The sequence below is a fragment of the Podarcis tiliguerta genome, assembly GCF_965153285.1.
Source record: "Podarcis tiliguerta genome assembly, chromosome: 16".
Taxonomy (NCBI): domain Eukaryota; kingdom Metazoa; phylum Chordata; class Lepidosauria; order Squamata; family Lacertidae; genus Podarcis; species Podarcis tiliguerta.
In genome coordinates this window covers 26,564,964-26,583,590 of record NC_139549.1, presented here as the reverse complement: position 1 = coordinate 26,583,590, position 18,627 = coordinate 26,564,964, and the positions used below count along the sequence as shown (strand labels likewise).

The following is an 18,627-nucleotide window of genomic DNA, read 5'->3' as shown; positions in this document are numbered from 1 at the left end:
CAGATCTACTGGGATGCAGGATAAAATTCCAGCTCTCCCAAGTTCTAGTCAGGTACCTTATCAACCAGAAACGGTGCTTCCAAGACGGCAGTCGAACCCAGCAGTTTTGAAAACATGCCGACACATATTAGTATAGTATAGCTTTTCCTAACCTGGTGTGCTCCAGATGTAGGCTACATCTGCCATAAACCTCTGCATCATGGTGCCACACCAGCTGGGGCTTGTGGTAGTCCAAAACATCTGGAAGGCTGGGGGGGTAGTGGTTGAAAGTTGCACACAGGAGCCCCACCGGTCTGCATCTCCTGGACAAACAGCAAAACTCTCCTGCACTCACACCGGCAGTCTGAGCTATATTGTCTGGTATCAACAGAGACCTGGACAGGCCCCTCGCTATGTGCATCGTAATGGCTACAGTCGGGGAGAAGGGATCCCAGATCGGTTCACTGCTTCAGTCTCTGGGAATAGTGGCTATTTAACCAACACTAGCATCCAGCCTGAAGATGAGGCTATTACTGTGGGCTTGGTTTGGCAGCACTGCTGGGTTCCACAGTGATCAAATCTGATGGGGAACTGAGACAAAAACCTTTCAGTGCAGGGAGCTGAGAACTGCTACAGTGTTTTATTTGATCGTGTCTTGAGCTCTTTGAACAAGAGAACCAGGTACAAGATATTGTAGAGAAACTGGGGGTTGACTTTTTGCTGCTCAACTCCACAAGGGACTATGAGTCCCCTAAGCCCATGATCAGTCAGAGGAGAATGGATGGAGGCAGGATCCAGTGATAGCAAGGCAGATATATTTTTTTCTGTGAGCAGTGGAGTGTGTCAATATCCAGTCTTTGGTGCTTTTCAGGAGTTTCAGCCCTTAGCCTTCATCCAGTTGCTTTCCAGAGAGTAAATTCCCCTACTTCACTCATTTGCCAAAGATCCTTCTGAGCTGTGTCACAGGCAGAAAGAACCCCGGAAGATATTGTGTCCCAGGAAACTAACATTGTAAGCATGGGTGGGGAACCACAGGCTGGGGGTGGTCACATAGTAGACTTAAATGACCTCCCTATCCAGCTGTCAGACTTTTCCAGTGCTAGATTTATGTATAGGCTAAGTAGGCTGAAGCCTAGGGCCTCTAAATCTAGGGTTGCGAAGAGCAAGGCGCATGGTGCACAGGCCGGTCCCTCCCATTTCAATAAAGACGAACAGAGGAATCAGCTGTGATAAACAGAATGTTTTGAGATCAAAAGCCGAAGTTGAAAACCGGAATAAGTCGCCTATGACAGTGTGCATGGGAGAGGTCAACTACGAATGACACCAGATTCAGGTGGAAGGCCATGTTGATCTGTCATAGTCATAATAAACAACAAGATGAAAAAATCTTTTTTAATAATTCCAGTGGCACCTTAAAGATCAACTCAATATAAGTTTTCAAGGTATGAGCTTTTGTGTGTGATACACACTTCGTCAGATACTTCAGCCTTATAACTGTTGAAGACTGTTATGGCCAGTTGGTTCCACAGGGAGGGGCAAGGGATTCTTAAAGGGATAGGTGACCAAAAATAGCTTCTAATTGCATTCTATACAAGATCTTAAAGTAGCTGTCTTATTGCAGAAGAATTTTAGAAATACACTTGAAAGAGAAGTTGCTGAATTACAACTCATTACTAAACTAAAAACTATGGAGAGACCTGGTCTGAATGGAGTTATTGGATTCATGTCCCATTAGACATACTAAAGCTAAATTACTGGAATTATTAAAAAAGATCTTTTCATATTTCATCTTGTTATTTATTCCGAATGACACCTGCACACAAACAAGCAACTTCCTTGGGCAGACAACGTCTGCTCCCAGGTTGCTAACTAATGCTTTTTAAGTCTCCCGCTGCAATTTTTATTTATGAGAGAATTATGAGAGGGCCGTACTTGTCCATGTACCATACTTGCTGGCGCCAGAGTTGCTTTCTTAGTTTTGGCTTCCCTCCCTTTTTTCTTTTAAAGTATTCTTTTTTCTGCTAGCATGGTTGGAAACGAGGAAGGCCCAGCAAGCTTGAAGCAAGAACCAAAGGAAACTACGCCCTCCAGAGCTTGAACAAGTTAGTTTCCTCTGTGCAGGCCACACCTCCCTGGGGTTCATGAAAATAGGGGCCCTTCTGCAGCTCCACCACCGGGAATGGAATAAGGAGCCCCACTTTTGAGGCAGCTGCCTAAAATGTCTCAATGCGCTGGAGGTGTCCAGAAATTTTCCCATTGGCCTCCCCTCACCTGTCCCCGCCCCCACCTGAAGCTTTTGACTGCATCATTCCCAGCTAGCACAAACCCTCTTGTCTTATTCCAGCATGGCTGGGCTGCCTAAGGCTCATGGGAATTGTAGTCCAGGTTCATCCAAGCTGCCATGAAGTAATGCAGAATCCAGGACTGGGGAAACGGGCCCTCCAGATATTGTCAGACTGCAACTCCCATCAGCCTCAGCCAACATGGCCAATGGGCAGTGATAATAGGAAACCCAGAAACATCTGGAGGGCCAACATCTGGTATGAACTCGCAAAACTGCACGTGTTATTCTGTGGACATCAAGAACTAGGTTTCCTGGAGGTTCGATTTCAGGGAGTGTCAGGTGCACAGATCGCTAAAACCTAATATTTCGGTGGTAGAACACTTGCTTGGCATGCAGAAGGTTCTGGGTTCTAAGCCAGATGCACACACAGCTTGATTCAGCTGAACCATCACGGGCTCTTTGCCTCCACCCCTTTTCAGCCTTTTGGATGGAAAAGAGTTGCGGCTTAGAGGTGTTTCCTAAACTTGGGTCTCCAGCATTTTTTGGACTACAACTCCCATCACCCCCAGCTAGCCAGACTGGTGATCAGGGATGATGGGAATTGTAGTCCAAAAAAAAACAGCTGGGACCCAAGTTGGGGAAACTCTGTGCTAGAGGATCTGCTTTGCATGCAGAAGGCCCCAGGTTTAGTAGCCAGCATCCTCATGTAGGACTGGGAAGGTCTGAAACCCTGGAGAGATGTTGCCAGTCTGTGTAGACAACATGGAGCTACATGCACCAAGACTCAGCAGAAGACAGATTCCCATGTCCCCAAAATGGGAATCTAGGCAACACCTTGAGTATGTGAGGGGAGTGGGTGTCGGTAGCTGACACCACCACCTTCAGGGTTGTGGTGGCTAAAGCCTGATCAACTCCCTGCTGCTTTAAAAAAAAAACTTTTAAGATGCCAGAATAACAAACATTTACCGTATTTTTCACTCTATAAGACGCACCAGACCACAAGACGCACTTAGTTTTTGGAGGAGGAAAACAAGAAGAAAAATATTCTGAATCTCAGAAGCCAGAACAGCAAGAGGGATCGCTGCAGTGAAAGCAGCAATCCCTCTTGCTGTTCTGGCTTCTGGGATAGCTGCGCAGCCTGCATTCGCTCCATAAGACGAACACACATTTCCCCTTACTTTTTAGGAGGGAAAAAGTGAGTCTTGTAGAGCAAAAAATATGGTAATTGCTGCAAGCATCTGGAGAATTGAAGATGTCTTTGTTTGGGGGGGGGGATTAATATTAGAAGTGGAAACCTGGAATAACTTGGGATAGGAAAAGGAAATTATTTTCAGGGAGGCATTATGCACCCAGCAGCTAAGAGACCTGCAGGCCGTGCCATGTGGCTGGTGAATCATCCTTACACAATCCTCTTGTGTGTGCCAGCCAGCCAGCCAGCTCTCTCACACACACCCCTCCCACAGGCTTCAGATTTCAGATAACCTGCCATGGTTTCAGATATCCAGATGGCCTTGCAAGGCCCAGCAGACACCTCCGGTTCTGGTGAGGAATACCTCGACTTTGCAGACAGTTCGGGACAAGTGTCTTGTCCGTTCAAGGGCACCGTCTGGCCTGTGTGCTGTGACGCAGAGGTGGGTGCCCACTTTAGGCTCTCTTTCACACAGAGAGACCGTTCTTGTTTTCTCCTTTCCTCCTCCACCTGGGAAAGGGATGCAGGGAGTGCCTTGGCTCCAGCCAAAAGGCGCGTGATCACGTTGGGCGCTGTGTTGATCTGCCGCAGACCTGCTTCCCCAAAGCCAAACAATGTTCAACCAAGCCCAGAAATTATTGATAGCTGGAGCAGAAGGCGTGGCAGTTCCTTGGCTGGTAGCGCGCTCTCCCCTTCCTGCCCTCCCCCTGCCACAAATATATGGCACATTTTGATCTCTTGGTGGAGAGGGAACAATCTGAACCTGCCTGCCTTAATCTGCTGCTCTCCAGCTGCGAAAAACACCCTGCCTGGAGAGCTGCTGCCAGTCAGTGCTAGATGCACCAGTGCTCTCTGACTCTATAAAGCAGTTTCCACTGTTCCTTTTAGGGCCTCTGGGTCCATAAGAGTCTTTTTTTATATATATTATGTGTGATAGGAATTTTTAGGTGTTAGATATATGTTAAATGTTCATAAGTGTACCAACCAAGCACGTACATAGATCAGCACAGGAAGACCGACCTGAAACCATTTTGATTTTCAAACTGTCCCAAACTGACCAAATGTTTTCTCTGCAAGGTCAAAGGAAAATGGAAAAGCCTCCCCATTGTCTTTTCCTTCACAAATCCTGTCTTCAGGGTATGTCTGTGTTTGAATAGGGTGTGAGCCTATGACCTGGCCCAGGAACTAAGTATTTATCACTACAAAAGAATGGCCATGCTCCCCAGGCAATCCAATCAAGTAACCTGCCAGACAGGAGATAAACAAGGACAGGAGAAAAACAACATTCAATTTTCTGTTTTAGACCACCTTTTCAGTGATGTAGGTATGATGTATCTGAGGGGTGGTCTTGGGTTACACCCCTTCTGTGATGTATATATGATGTTTCTGGGGGTGGTCTTGATCTAAGGTAAAGGTATTTTAGGTCCGGTCGTGACCGACTCTGGGGTTGCGGCGCTCATCTCGCTTTATTGGCCGAGGAAGCCGGCGTACAGCTTCCGGGTCATGTGGCCGGCATGATTAAGCTGCTTCTGGCGAACCAGAGCAGCGCACGGAAACGCTGTTTACCTTCCCACCGAAGCGGTACCTATTTATCTACTTGCACTTTGATGTGCTTTTGAACTGCTAGGTTGGCAGGAGCAGGGATTGAGCAACCGGAGCTCACCCCGTCACGGGGATTCGAACCGCCGACCTTCTGATCGGCAAGTCATAGGCTCTGTGGTTTAACCCACAGCGCCACCCGCATCCCTGCTCTTGATCTACAGGGTGGCAATTTCAAAAGTCTTTATAAGGCCTTGCACGCCATTTTTCTGGGTCCCTCCTCTCTCCTGTGGGTGAGGGGAGCACCCTGTTGCAACAGATCAATAAAGATCAAGCTTACTAGCTGCTTTGCTTCTCAATATTCTCTGGTTGGCCTCTGTTATTCTCTCCTACCAATAGGGAACCTATATAAGGACTCTATATGGGCTCTTGGATACACCATAAGGGAAAAGGGCAATTTTTGTTTACAACAGATGCCACTTAATGTATGGCCAAAATTTGTCGAGCCTTTGCACCACCTTTGTCATCAGAGAGTCAGAGGCCGTGGCTGGGCTATCATGCGTTTGTTACAAAAACACAAACCTTGGAGATAAAAGAGAAGGAAAATAGCAGCAGGCCAAGGTCATCCGAGGAGGCAAACGGTTGGGAGAGCCAGAAATAGCAGCCTTTCGCCATCCAAGGTCTTGTGCTTTAACCACAAGACCCAACCTCTGAAGCCTTTTAGCGCTGGCTTTTGCAGAGATGTTCTCCTATTCAGAATGAAGTCATCTCTTTGCCTGACGATGAGAGGGAAGATCTGACAGCTGGATGTGGATGCAGTATCTAGCTAGCAGATTCCCCATCTGCTCACATCATCAACACACGTGGTGCTTTATGTTTCAGTAGTAGAATCGTCACCACCACGAAAGCAACAAAGCTCCCTGCATCACAAAACTTTCTAAATTTCAACTGGGGGGAAAGGGAGCGAAGGGCCTCCGTTTTTAAGAATTAAGGGGAATGAGAATGTGCATATCTGCAATTCTAGTGGTTAAGGGCGTCTTGGACTAGATACTTGCAAAATCCCCAGTGCCCAATTTGGTTGTCAGTGCTGTATATTTAATTTATTTGCTTTTTGTTTCATAAACCTGATAAACCACTCGATTGCAAAACCTCAAAGCAGTTTACGAAGGGACCGCCCCCAAAAGGCTGCAGTTTATTAATATCCAAAAATGTGTACACCGCTAGGTTGTCTAAACAAAACAAAACTTCAAAGAGGTTTACCCCCCCCCAAAAAAAAACCAATAAAATTTTCAATGAGTATAATAAACAATAATTTAAGACTCAATTGAGTTGGCTGTTCTGTTCAGAGGTGGAACAGCAGCTAAGAGGTCATTGCTTTGGAGTTCTCTATGGTACAGCCACATTACAAATGCTATTTGTAATAGGAGCACTACTGCAATTGTTTTTTTGGGGGGGCTGTTTATGGACCCACAAATGGGCTTAAATGACATGGGGGAGACAGAGGTTTGGGGCTCAGAGCCACGTGAGGTTGGGCCTCCTACGCTGGAAGGGCAGCCCTCCTGATACTGAATTATGCAAGTATCAGGAAATCCTCCAGGTACTTTCCAGGGATGAAGGGCAGGGTGCTTTATCTGTCAATTTGATGGAATGTGGATACACCCAGCACCTTCTCAATTATTTGTGACAGCTGTCCTATCGCATGTTGCTTGAACCGCAATTCTTTTGTTTACTTTCTCCCAGGTTCCAGGAATGAAAAGTTGTTCCTGGAACCTGAGAGAAAGCAAAAGTAAGTATTGCAGCCCAAGCAACATGTGATTTTCAACCCCTCCCTGCTTTGTTGGCCTTGTGTAATGGTGACACCCCTGGACAAAAACTGTCCAAACTTTTTCTGAGATGCACTCAATTCCCTAGAAGTTAGATGTGTCTGTCTCCCTGCTGGAGTTACAGTGGTACCTCGGGTTAAGAACTTAATTCGTTCCTGAGGTCGTTCTGGAGGTCCGTTCTTAACCTGAAACTGAAGCACCACTTTAGTTAATAGGGCCTCCTGCTGCTGCCGCACCGCCAGAGCACGATTTCTGTTCTCATCCTGAAGCAAAGTTCTTAACCCAAGGTTCTGTTTCTGGGTTAGCGGAGTCTGTAACCTGAAGCGTCTGTAAACTGAAGCGTATGTAACCCAAGGTACCACTGTACTTTGATTTCAACCAGGGCTGGGGAACCACTTTTGCCCAGCTAGACAGATCAAAATGCACCCACTCTTCCTCAGGACACTTTTGACAGATGGTCACATCGGTCCACTTTTAAATCACCTGCTTTCATGGAAAGCCAATTTTTAAAGTTGTATCTTTCTCTCTGAATAGTACCATTTGACTTAAAATTTCTTTGCAAAACCTGTATCTGAAAAGCGTTTCCATCTTGTACTAGAAGGAAAAAACTGGTGTTCCGATAGTCAAACGGAGAATATAACTAGGTATAGATCTGGTGTAGTTTGATAGTGGTATACATAGAATCATAGAATTGTAGAAGTGGGTAAGGTGTGAAGAATCCCCCCAAGATTCATCTAGTCCAATCCTCTGCAATGCAGGAATCAAAGCTAAAGTATCCCTCGCAGATGGCCATCCAACCTGAGTTTAAAAACCTCCCAGGAGAGGGAGTCTGTTCCACTGCCAAACAGCTCTTGCTGTCAAAAAGTTATTCCTAATGCTTAGTTGGAATCTCCTTTCCTGTCATTTGAATCCATTGGTTCAGGTCCTACCATCTGGAGCAGCAGAAGTCAAGTTTGCTCCATCTTCCATGTGACAGCCCCTTCAGATTATCTTAAGATGGCTACCAGATTTCCTCTCAGTCTCCTCTCTCCCAGGCTAAACATACCCAGCGTCCTCAACAAGTCCTCATAAGGCTTGGCTTCCAGACCCTTGATCCTACTGGTCTCCACATAATGTTGAATTTGGCTTTTTTTTCTTCAGCAACTACATTTGGAAGTGATTGCCCATCTTCTTTTAAATGTGATTTCCTATTTGCCTTTTAGGCGCACATGGATTTCAAGCCTGAGTTTCTGGACTAAATCCTTACCGGAGCTGCAGGAAGGATATATACCTCCAGGAACTCTGGTAGCTGAGGTTTGTTTACAGGACAAAAAATAGCTTGAACTCCACCTCTATGTCACAGGCCTGTGCCAAAAATATGCCAGTCTGCCAGAATATGCTCACGGCCCACACTATGCCCTGACGTGCTTTTCTGGCAATTTCCAGCTGGAAAGGGCAAGCAGCAATCTGCAGGCAGACATGGGCACACCCAGAATCTCATTGCGGCTGTGTTGATTTTATGTGAGAGCGACATAACATATTATCTAATGTGGGAACTTTCCGAACCTGGTGCCCTTCTGGACTACAGTTCCCAGGGCTGATGGGATCTTCTGTACCAGCCAGATGTTTTGCACTCCCAGCTCTCTTCAGCTTCAGGAATGGGGAGCACGTGGCTCTCCAGATGTTGCTGGATTGGAACTCCTTTTGGTCCCAGCCAGCACAGGGATGATGGGGCAGATGCCCCACTCCTGGTTGTAATTTAGACATTACACTTTCCCAGCCCTGCCTAAAGATGCCAGGGATTGTAAACCACATTGAACATTACATTTGGAAAGGCGGTATATAGATAAAACGTGATATTTATTTTGAAGACGAATGCTCTGCCTCAGGCAGTCCTCAGGCTTGCAGGATCTACTTTGGGTTGTTTTTTTTTACTAGAACTCTGTGTGATCGACTGACTGTAGCCTGGTGCAGAAGACATATGCTTAAAATTAGCAAATTCTCAGGCCAGGAATTTGTTTTGAGCATCAGAACAAATGGAAGCTTACACACACACACAACAACAACAACCCATTGCTGCTGGTTACTGCAATATTTCTTAATGTTGGAAGTAACATTTAGGGCGTTGGTATTGTTTTGCAGTTGCTGTTGTGAAACTAGCAGCTCTCCAGATATTATTGACCTCCAACTTATCACTGCTCACCACTGGATTGGAAAAAAATGCTAAATATTAGCACAGAGTTAGTTCTACCTATGGTGGGTTCTGTGGTCACACCCTGGTAACAATCACCCTGTTTGCTGTTTTAGCCACAGGGTTGCAGGTGTAGGAGGCAGAGTCTCTCTTGGGCAGCAGACGAGGGAACTAATCAATGAAGTGGTGGAGCAAGAGAGGAAGGAAAACACACTTGGGTGATGAGGAAAACATCAAAGTGGGTGCTGATTAAGAGGTGGGGGGATGATGGCAGGGTGGGCACCAGAAGAGCCTGGCTGTAACCTCTTGGGCTTGCTGATTGGAAGGTCGGCGGTTCGAATCCCTGTGACGGGGTGAGCTCCCGTTGCTTGGTCCCTGCTCCTGCCAACCTAGCAGTTCGAAAGTACACTAGTGCAAGTAGATAAATAGGTACCACTGTGGCGGGAAGGTAAAACAGCATTTCCGTGCGCTCTGGTTTCCATCATGGTGTTCCGTTGCACCAAGAAGCGGTTTAGTCCTGCTGGCCACATGACTCGGAAAGCTGTCTGTGGACAAACGCCAGTCCCCTCGGCCTGAAAGCGAGATGAGCACCACAACCCCATAGTTGCCTTTGGCTGGACTTAACTGTCCAGGGGTCCTTTACCTTTTTTTTTTTTTTTTACCATGCCCAAGGGAGTGACAAGTCCAATAGTCTGTGCCCACAGTGGCCAGGGACAGCAGCAGCCCACTCCCCGCCAGTGGTTCCTGGCAAATAGCATTCAGAAGCCTCTTGCCTCCCAAATGGCTAAGCCCTCTGTTCACACTGCGGTCAGCCAGGTGCTCCGAATGAGTAGCCAGGTGCGTGTCCTCTTTGCGTGCTTTTGCTCGGTGGCAGGTCCTAGCCCTCTCCTGCGTCCAGGTCAGCAGAGCTCAGGCGGGTAGATTGCGTCGGAGGCTGGAGGCTCCACGTGGCGCGCGTCTTCCTCGCCTCCCCGATTTAGGACCCTGCAAGCGCCTCGGGATCAGCGGAGGAGGCGGCTCCGGGAGGCGGAGCTGAGCTCCTTCAAAGGCCCGGCTTGTTTACGCCGCAAAAGCTCCACCGAAGCAGCCGAAGGCAGCGGCCGCAGCAACAACAACCCAGGCAGCCGATCCGGATCACAGCGCCTCCTCCTCCTCTTCGTCTCCAGGCCGTCGTTCCTCATGGCGTCTCGGTGGGCGCTTCGCCTCCTGCTCCTGCAGCCGCTGCTCTTGGGCTTCGGCTCGGCTACGGAAGGTGAGCGGCGGTGCCCGGTCCTAGCCCCGTGCCAATTTCGCCCGCCCGCTTGCCTTTGCAGCGGAGCGGTCTTGCTCATTCTCCTTACGAGAGGAGCTCCTAGGGGGTCTCCGATCCACCTGCTATCGACGCCCGCGAGGAGCCCCTGACCCCCCCTCCCTCCCACGAGTTTCCCCCGTTCACACGTGCAAGCTACCCTTCCCCCCACGTGTCGACTCTGCACGTGTGAAGGCAGCTCGCACCAGTCTGCTGCGACCGGAGCAGCAGAACCCTTGCAGGAAAACTCCGCGCTGCCTGCTACTGCGTTATTTCGGTTAATTTTTGTTTCTGAGCCCGGACCCCAAGCTGGCTTAATCGGGAGGAAGCCTCCATGGGCGCAACGGGGGCTCTGCGGAAGAGAGACTGAGGCGGGGCAGGCGCACTCTGCATGTGCTCAGATGCACACCCAGAGGTGGGGGGAAAGGGCGCACCCTCGCTGAGTAGCGCAAGCATAGAAGCGTCTGTGATGGGAGCGCTTGATCCTTAGTGCGCATGCTCTCTCTTCTCCTGCCTTAAGCAGAGCAGGGAGGGCGGTGACGTATCTCTTTAATTCCGCTCCGCCGGCTCCTCCCTCTACCCCGCTCGCCATTGGTCCGTGTTGTCTCCAGGCCTTGAGCTCGCTTCCTATTGGTCGCTGCCTTGGGGTGATGTCATCCTTCAGCCGCAGAGACCTTGCGGGGTAAACAACCCAGCCACCCCCTTTCGGGGAGAACAGGCTTAGCCACGCCTTCCTGCACGTGGGAGTCCCTTTTTTACTCTGGGAGGGGGAGTGGCCCCGAGGCCCCTCCCCCTACTGCTGGAGGGCATGATCTGGATTTCCATCGGGGCGAATTTCCAACTTGAAATGCGCAGGAGCCTCTCCCCGTTACAGTACTTTCTTGCGCATGCTTGCCTAGCTCAGCGAGGACCTTGCAAGCGGGGCTGCCAGCCAGCGCTTACCTGGGAGTAAATGCCATTTACCTGAATGGAGCTTACTTTTGAGCAAAGATGCATGTAGTCTTAATGATTACGCCAGGTTTTAATCAGTGGATTAAACGTGCAAATGCATAAAACACCCTTTGTTCTCATAAGAGGCAGAGCGGTGTGCTGAGAGATGTCTGCTGCTCACAAAAGACATTTTCGCTGCCGGCTGAGGAAGGGGAAGCTTCTCAGGGTAGCGCAAGTTGGATCAAGCCAAACAGGGGTGATTTAGTCTAGCATCTTGTCCTCACACTGGTCAACCGTAGGCACATTATGGGAAACCCATGAACAAGCAGGGCCCGAACACTTGCGATTGATATTTGGAGGCATTTATTGCCTTTGACTCTGGAACTCATGGCCACATGGCCGTTGTGGCTGTTAACCCTTAATAGCCATATCTGCCAGGGACTTATCTACATTGCCGGGCTTTAAAGACATCCAAGTTGGTAGCCATCGGTACCTCTTTGTGGGTGCAAATTGCATGAACTGATTTTTATTGTTTTCAATACTGTATTTTAATTGTTGTTCCCTGTTCTGAGACCTTGGGGTGAAGGATGGGGGGTAATATTATTGATAAAAATAATAATTCAAAACTATTTCATCATCAAACCTTTTATTGGCATCACATACAAACGTCCATGGGACGCGGGTGGCGCTGTGGGTTAAAGCCTCAGTGCCTAGGGCTTGCTGATCGAAAGGTCGGCGGTTCGAATCCCCGCCTAGCAGTTCGAAAGCACCCCTGGGTGCAAGTAGATAAATAGGGACCGCTTACTAGCGGGAAGGTAAACGGCGTTTCCGTGTGCAGCTCTGGCTCGCCAGAGCAGCGATGTCACGCTGGCCACGTGACCCGGAAGTGTCTTCGGACAGCGCTGGCCCTAGGCCTCTTTGAGTGAGATGGGCACACAACCCTAGAGTCTGGCAAGACTGGCCCGTATGGGCAGGGGTACCTTTACCTTTACTTACAAACGTCCATAACATAACAGTACAGAGTTACCGCTTCCCCTGTGGCACAAAACATTTACCAAAAAAAAAAAAGGAGAGGCAGAGCAGACTATTGTCACATCTCTAGGACTCCAGGGAGATCAGCTGTCTGCAATGTGTTTGGACGACAGAATACCAGATAAAGATATTTGCCACTAACTTTGTGAGCTCCTGGTCATTCCCCAATAGTAGAAAGTGTATGACCTCCGACTCTGGTTTCCATTTGGGGATGGAGAGTTGCTTTAGGAATTGCTGGCAGAGATCAGCATATAGTTTACATTTAAGAACCATTTGAGTAAGAGTTTCCACCAGGTGGTCAACATCAAAACTATTTGGAAGGGTGTGTTGTCTGTTGGCAGCAAACAAGGCTGGACACTGTCTTTCCTTGCTTTAAAAAGAGCATCCATTCCTTCAGCACACATGGAAGAGGGTCAGTTGTGGGCCAGGTTGTTCCATCTCCTTGATCTGCTGTTGTAATCTATGCCCCCCCCCCCCCATTTCTGCGTTGCTCCCAATTTAGTGTGGCAACTCTGGAACTCCCTGTCTATTGACACCAGACAAACACCTTCACTGTACTCTTTAAGGACCTGCAAAAGATGTTTTTGTTTAGACAAGCCTACCTAGACACATAGCATGTTAATGTATGTTTTAATCTGTTATTAGTTTATTGCTGGTTGTCTCTTTTGAATGTTTTAACGAGTTGCTTTTACTAATAATTCTATTGTTCTCTTTGTAAAGCTCTTTAAGCTCTCTCTGTGTGTCTTACAATCAAGTGTCTGCATAAATTTTATGAAATAAATAAATGAGTGAAACAGCCCTATGCTGGAATCTTGAGTTCCAGCACTGGGGAAAAATACACCAGCACAAAAGATTTTAAAGCGCCCTGATGCAGGGCTGGTTTTTGGGGCACACACACTCTTTTGAATGACCCCCTTCTCACTGTGAAATATTTTGATGCTGACAGTCATTTTCCTGTCCCCTCCAGATGCAACCTCTGCCGTCTCCCCGGCTCTCACAGTCAAAACGGCAGCGACCGATCAGGTTTTCGAGCCTGCCAACAGCTTGCCATCCCGGAGCGAGGCGGCTGCAGTCCAGCCCGTTGTCGGGATCGGCCAGAGGGTCAAGATGAGATCGAACGAGAAGAAAGACTTGGGCACTCTGGGTAAGGACTAAAACACTCCCTAGGAATGTCCTTGCAGCGGCTTTGTGTGTAGCCTGGCTCGTTTCAGAATTGCGATGACTAAAAGAGTTGGGAGTGGTTTAGTTCAGGCTTCCCCCAGTCTAGTGTCCCTACAGATGGATTAAAACTCCCTCCTAGAGGGACACCAGATTAAGCAAGGCAGGGTTAGTTTCCAAGGAGGCTGCAAGAGCCTTTTGGCAGGGGAATGGATTTCCTCAAAGACTTGTTCACTGGACATTTTTAAACAGTGGTTAGATGGCCAATTCTTAGCTGTGATTGCAGTGGGTAGGACTAGATGACCCTCGGGGTCCCTTCCGACCTTACAGTTCTATGTTTCTGTGAGGCCAGACTCCACTATGTCTGTTGGGTGGGAGGAGGAAATGGGTTTCCTCAGCAGGAAGTGGGTAAGGTGTGAAGAACTGGCATCCTGCGAGCTCTTTCTGTAAACAAGACAGCTGTTTCCTGGGGCAGGGTTCTGAGAACGTGAGCTGCCATTTTAAAGCCCTTTAAAAAGTCTTTTAAAGGGTTTTCTAGTTCAAGGGGGAAGTGTGTGTGCAGTACAGGCCTACAGAAGGGATAGTCATACAGCTTCACTCTGCATTTTGCCCTTTCTAGCTGTTTTTTTTTAGACGAGCCACCCTGCCATTTATATATTACATTACACCCCACATTTTCCTTCACGGAGCTGAAGGTGGTGCACCCGGTCCGCCCCCCCCCCCAATTTTCTCCACGCAACAATCTTGTGAGGTTGGTTAGGCTTAGATGTAGTGCCTGGCACCCCAGTGAGCTTCGTGGCTGAACATGGATTTGAACCCAGGTCTCCCAGCACTCTTAAGCACTACACCACACTGGCTCTCATTTTTTGGAATGCCTTGGGTGCAGAAAGGCCAGAAAAAGTGTGCGCACACGTTATTGCTTATTTTTTTAAGTGTTCAAAACCTGCACTTTCTCAAATGTGTGTCAAGGCGCTTGATGCAGCATGCAAAGTTATAATTGGGGAAAGCATCCATTGTGTTGCTTTATGCTGCAGGGTTTGGGGGCGGACTGCAGCGGTGTGCTTAAAATATGTCCTCTTTCTCCCCCCCACAGGCTACGTGCTGGGCCTTCTGATGATGGTGATCATCATTGCAATCGGAGCAGGCATTGTCGTGGGCTATGTCTATAAGAGGCAAGTGAAGGGCCTTTGCATTGATCGTTTGTATGTTGTTATCATCTTCTTCTTTTGCATTTATTATATATATCCCATTTTTTCTCCAAGGAACTCTCTGTGGGGTACATGGTTCCCCCACCCCCTCATTTAATCCTGTGAGGCTGAGGGAACACAGTGACTGGTCCAATGAGCTTGGTGGCCCAGTGTAGATTTGAACCCTGGTCTCTCAGGTCCTAGTCCGACACTCTTAAACACTGCCCCACATCAGCTGTCCCTCATGTAAAACATTCTCCGCAGATCCTACTCTTTGGAACTCCCTGCCTGTTGACATCAGTCATGCGCCTTCGTTGTACTATTTTCAAAGCCTGCTAAAAAAATTTGGGTAAAGCCCATCCAGGCATTTAGAACGTTGACATTTATTTTGATGTGTTTTTTAGCTTATTGCTGATTTTAATTATTTTTAAAAATGTTTTAAATAGCTGTTTTTCATAGAATTGTGGAGTTGGCAGGGACCCCACAAGGGTCATCTAGTCCAGCCCAAAAAATCACAGCTAAATAATTCCTGACAGATGGCCATCCAACCTCTGTTTAAAAACTTCCAACAAAGGAGAGTCCACTACCTTCTGAGGCAGTCAGCTTAGATTCCAAAAGTTATTCCCACTGTTAGAATCTCCTTTCTTATAATTTGAATCCATTGGTTCAGGTCTTATCCTCTGGAGCAAGCTTGCTCCATTTTCCATGTGATGACCTTTAAATATTTGAAGCTGGCTACCGTATCCCTTCTCAGTCTCCTCTTTCCCTGGCTAAACATACCCAGCTCCTTCAACTGTTCCTCATAAGGCTTGGTTTCCTGACCCTTGATCATCTCAGTTGCCCTCCTTACTGAAATTTTACTTTTACTGATAAATTTGTTTTATTCTTTTTGTAAACTGCTTTGAGGTTTGTTTGTTTTTTGCAACCAAACAGTGTACAGTGGTACCTCAGGTTACATACGCTTCAGGTTACAGACTTTGCTAACCCAGAAATAGTGCTTCAGGTGAAGAACTTTGCTTTAGGATGAGAACAGAAATCGTGCTCCGGCAGTGCGGCGGCAGCAGGAGGCCCCATTAGCTAAAGTGGTGCTTCAGGTTAAGAACAGTTTCAGGTTAAGTACAGACCTCCGGAACAAATTAAGTACTTAACCTGAGGTACCACTGTATAATTTTATGAAATAATAAAAGAGTGTGCATCAATTTGGAACCTGCACCACCACCTCGTCTGACCCCCCCCCCCTTCTCCCTCCCTCCCCAGGGGCAAAGATCTGAAGGAGCAGCATGAGCAGAAGGTTTACGAGCGCGAAATGCAGCGGATCACTTTGCCGCTCTCGGCCTTCACCAACCAAGCCTGCGAACTGGTGGACGAGAACACGATAGAGGTGCACACGAGCCAGACCCCCGTGGAGGAAACGCACAATGGCGATGCCCCGCTGATGGGTCAAGCGGGCACTCCTGGAGCCTGAGGAACATGGGTGGGGGGCACCCTAGGAGATGCCCTGCTTGCACCCACAACGGCTGAGACTCCTCTCTCTTCTCACCAACGTACGTGGGAGTTTCATTTGTATTTCTGGTTTGTTTTTTTCTGTTCGGGGAGGAACAAGAAGCCTGGAAGAGTCTTGACTGGGCTCTGAAGACGTGCAAGGACTGGCTCACCCATGCTCATCCATTGTTGGGGCGTTTGGGTCCCAGCTGCATGAAACTGAATGCCACTGGACGGTCTGGTGTGGCCTGAGCCTCTTGCGAGGTCCAGCTCTTCCTTCTGCCCCCGATGGAGGGCGGGAAGAGAAAATGCAGCGCCTGCCTCCTGCTGTATAGACTGCACAGTCTCTCTCCAGTCAGGAAGTACCTGTCTATATCGCCTCCTCTCGATCTTCTTCCACGGAGATTGCTTCCACCGGTCCTGGTGCCTGCAAATCTGTTACAAGTGGAGAGCTGTAGTGTAGGTGAGCTTGAAAAGCAAAAGTATTCGAACATTTGAATGTATTTTTATTATTTCCTAAAGTGGAAGGCTGCTGTCAGAAGAATGGCCCTCCTTACAAACCCCTGTGTTTAACAACCACAGAGTTTTCCTTATAGCTCGGTGCTTAAACTGCCTTTTCAAAAGCAGTCAAGGAAGAAGCTTCCCAAATAGGAGGGCTTTTTTTGGGGGGTGTGGGCAAGCCGGGCTGTCCCTAGTGAGCTCTTCAAAATCTGTATCTTCTGTCTTACGTACTCCAGGACTTCTAAGGCCAGGGACAGATTCTTACATGCGGGAGTTTCAATTTACAGCGATCTTTTCCCTTCGTGATCTTTGTTGAGCACAGCAAGACAGCTCAGGTATGTTTCCTTCTCCCCTCCCAGCACACTTTGGGGTTTAGCAGATATGGAGACGAAAGGGATCCCCGAAAGGCATTCTGCAGAGGTCTGTTTCCAGAAAGGCGACTTCAAGGCAACGCTAGGACCACAGGAGGGAAGAGGGCTCTTGTGCTAGAATCCTGCTGGCAGGTTTCCTACAGGCATCCGATTGGCCTCTTAAGAGGGCAGGATTCTGGGTGCAGGCTTCTCTTAACATTCTTAGATCTGCCCGGACGGTGCCGGCTCAAGCGCTAAAGCTCCTTCACCTCCATTTCAGAGCCAGCCAATGACTAAGTGATGGATGGCCCTGCTTTGCATTGGGGTTAGTAGTTCAGGGGGTTTTTTTCATAGCGCTGGGCCAGTTCCTCTGTAGCAGCTGCGCAAGCCAAGTGGTGGGGTGATTTATGCGGTGGCTTTGTCAGGCAGCATTTGAGGCAGAGAACCAGGATCAAGGAAGTTCTCCTGCGATGCTCTTTGTTAGGCGTAAAGCACATACTTCTGTTCCGCCAACAAATAACTCACTTTAGCCATACTGACTTTTTTAAAAAACCCACCTTCACCACTCAAGGAAGGTAGACCAGCTGCTGAGAGTGAAGGTTTCTTGTACACTCCGGTTATGCAAACAGAGATGGGGATTTTGTTTGTTTTTTTAAATAAAGACGTTTCAATGCCTTTGAACACCATTTCTTTGTAAGTGTTTTTAAATACCTCATGAACTATGAAATAAAATAAAAAAGAACTGTTCAGGCTGTATTTGTGTTATTCTGTGGAATGGTCAAGTGTTGCAACTAGAAAACTACAGCTGCCTTATTTTTGAGTCAGATTGTTGATCCACCTAGGCCACCTGCACTGACTGGCAGCAAAGGTTCTTCCAATAGTCCCAAATTTTATCCACTTAAAAAGCAATATTCCACACCTTTTCATCTCTGGTATTGCTTAAAATGTGGAGGCTAGTGGTGTGGTGAAATAGGTAGGTACACAACCCCCACCCCATCAGTTGAGGAAAGATTTTGAACCCTTTCTCCTACTCTTCAAAAGATTCTGGTGAGCTCAGTGTGGTGTAGTGGTTAAGAGCGGTAGACTCGTAATCTGGTGAACCGGGTTCGCTTCCCCGCTCCTCCACATGCAGCTGCTGGGTGACCTTGGGCCAGTCACACTTCTCTGAAGTCTCTCAGCCCCACTCACCTCACAGAGTGTTTGTTGTAGGGGAGGAAGGGAAAGGAGAATGTTAGCCGCTTTGAGACGCCTTTGGGTAGTGATAAAGCGGGATATCAAATCCAAACTCCTCCTCTTCTCATCTATGTTATGGTGCTTTCCCCCCATTTTGCAGCCAACCCTAAAACTGCTGGGGTGAGAAGGGTAGAAAATTTTTATTGGGTTGGAGATGAGCCTTGCTTACGTTAAAAGCAAGGATGCAAGAAGGAAGCTCTGGCCCTCCAAACGTCCAGCAGAGCCAATGACAGGGAATGATGGGGATTGTGGTCCATTGACAGCCGGGACACAGCAGGTTCCCCACCCGTCTTACAAGAATGCAGAAGGAAAGGGTAGCTTCACAAAGCAGAAAGGTGGCCACCCTTCCCAAAATGCACTGCAGCAGTTTGGTTGCTGTTGCTCCCCTGCATCTCTGAAAGAAAGAAAAACTTGGGGGAAAGTCCCCAAGGCCTCCCCTCTGATGCCCTTTATATCCCATAGCTTATGACACATCTGCAACA

The 18,627-nt window shown here is 48.1% G+C and overlaps 1 protein-coding gene across 1 annotated transcript; it reads left to right on the top strand.

The window, feature by feature from the left end:
* The first annotated feature begins 9,879 nt into the window (after positions 1-9,879).
* PIK3IP1 (phosphoinositide-3-kinase interacting protein 1) lies at positions 9,880-17,659 on the top strand. Its single transcript, XM_083417997.1, has 4 exons — positions 9,880-10,236; positions 13,202-13,378; positions 14,486-14,564; positions 15,837-17,659. The coding sequence occupies exons 1-4, from the start codon at positions 10,164-10,166 to the stop codon at positions 16,042-16,044; spliced, it is 537 nt and encodes a 178-aa protein (XP_083274123.1). The 5' UTR covers positions 9,880-10,163; the 3' UTR covers positions 16,045-17,659.
* Positions 17,660-18,627: the final 968 nt, after the last annotated feature.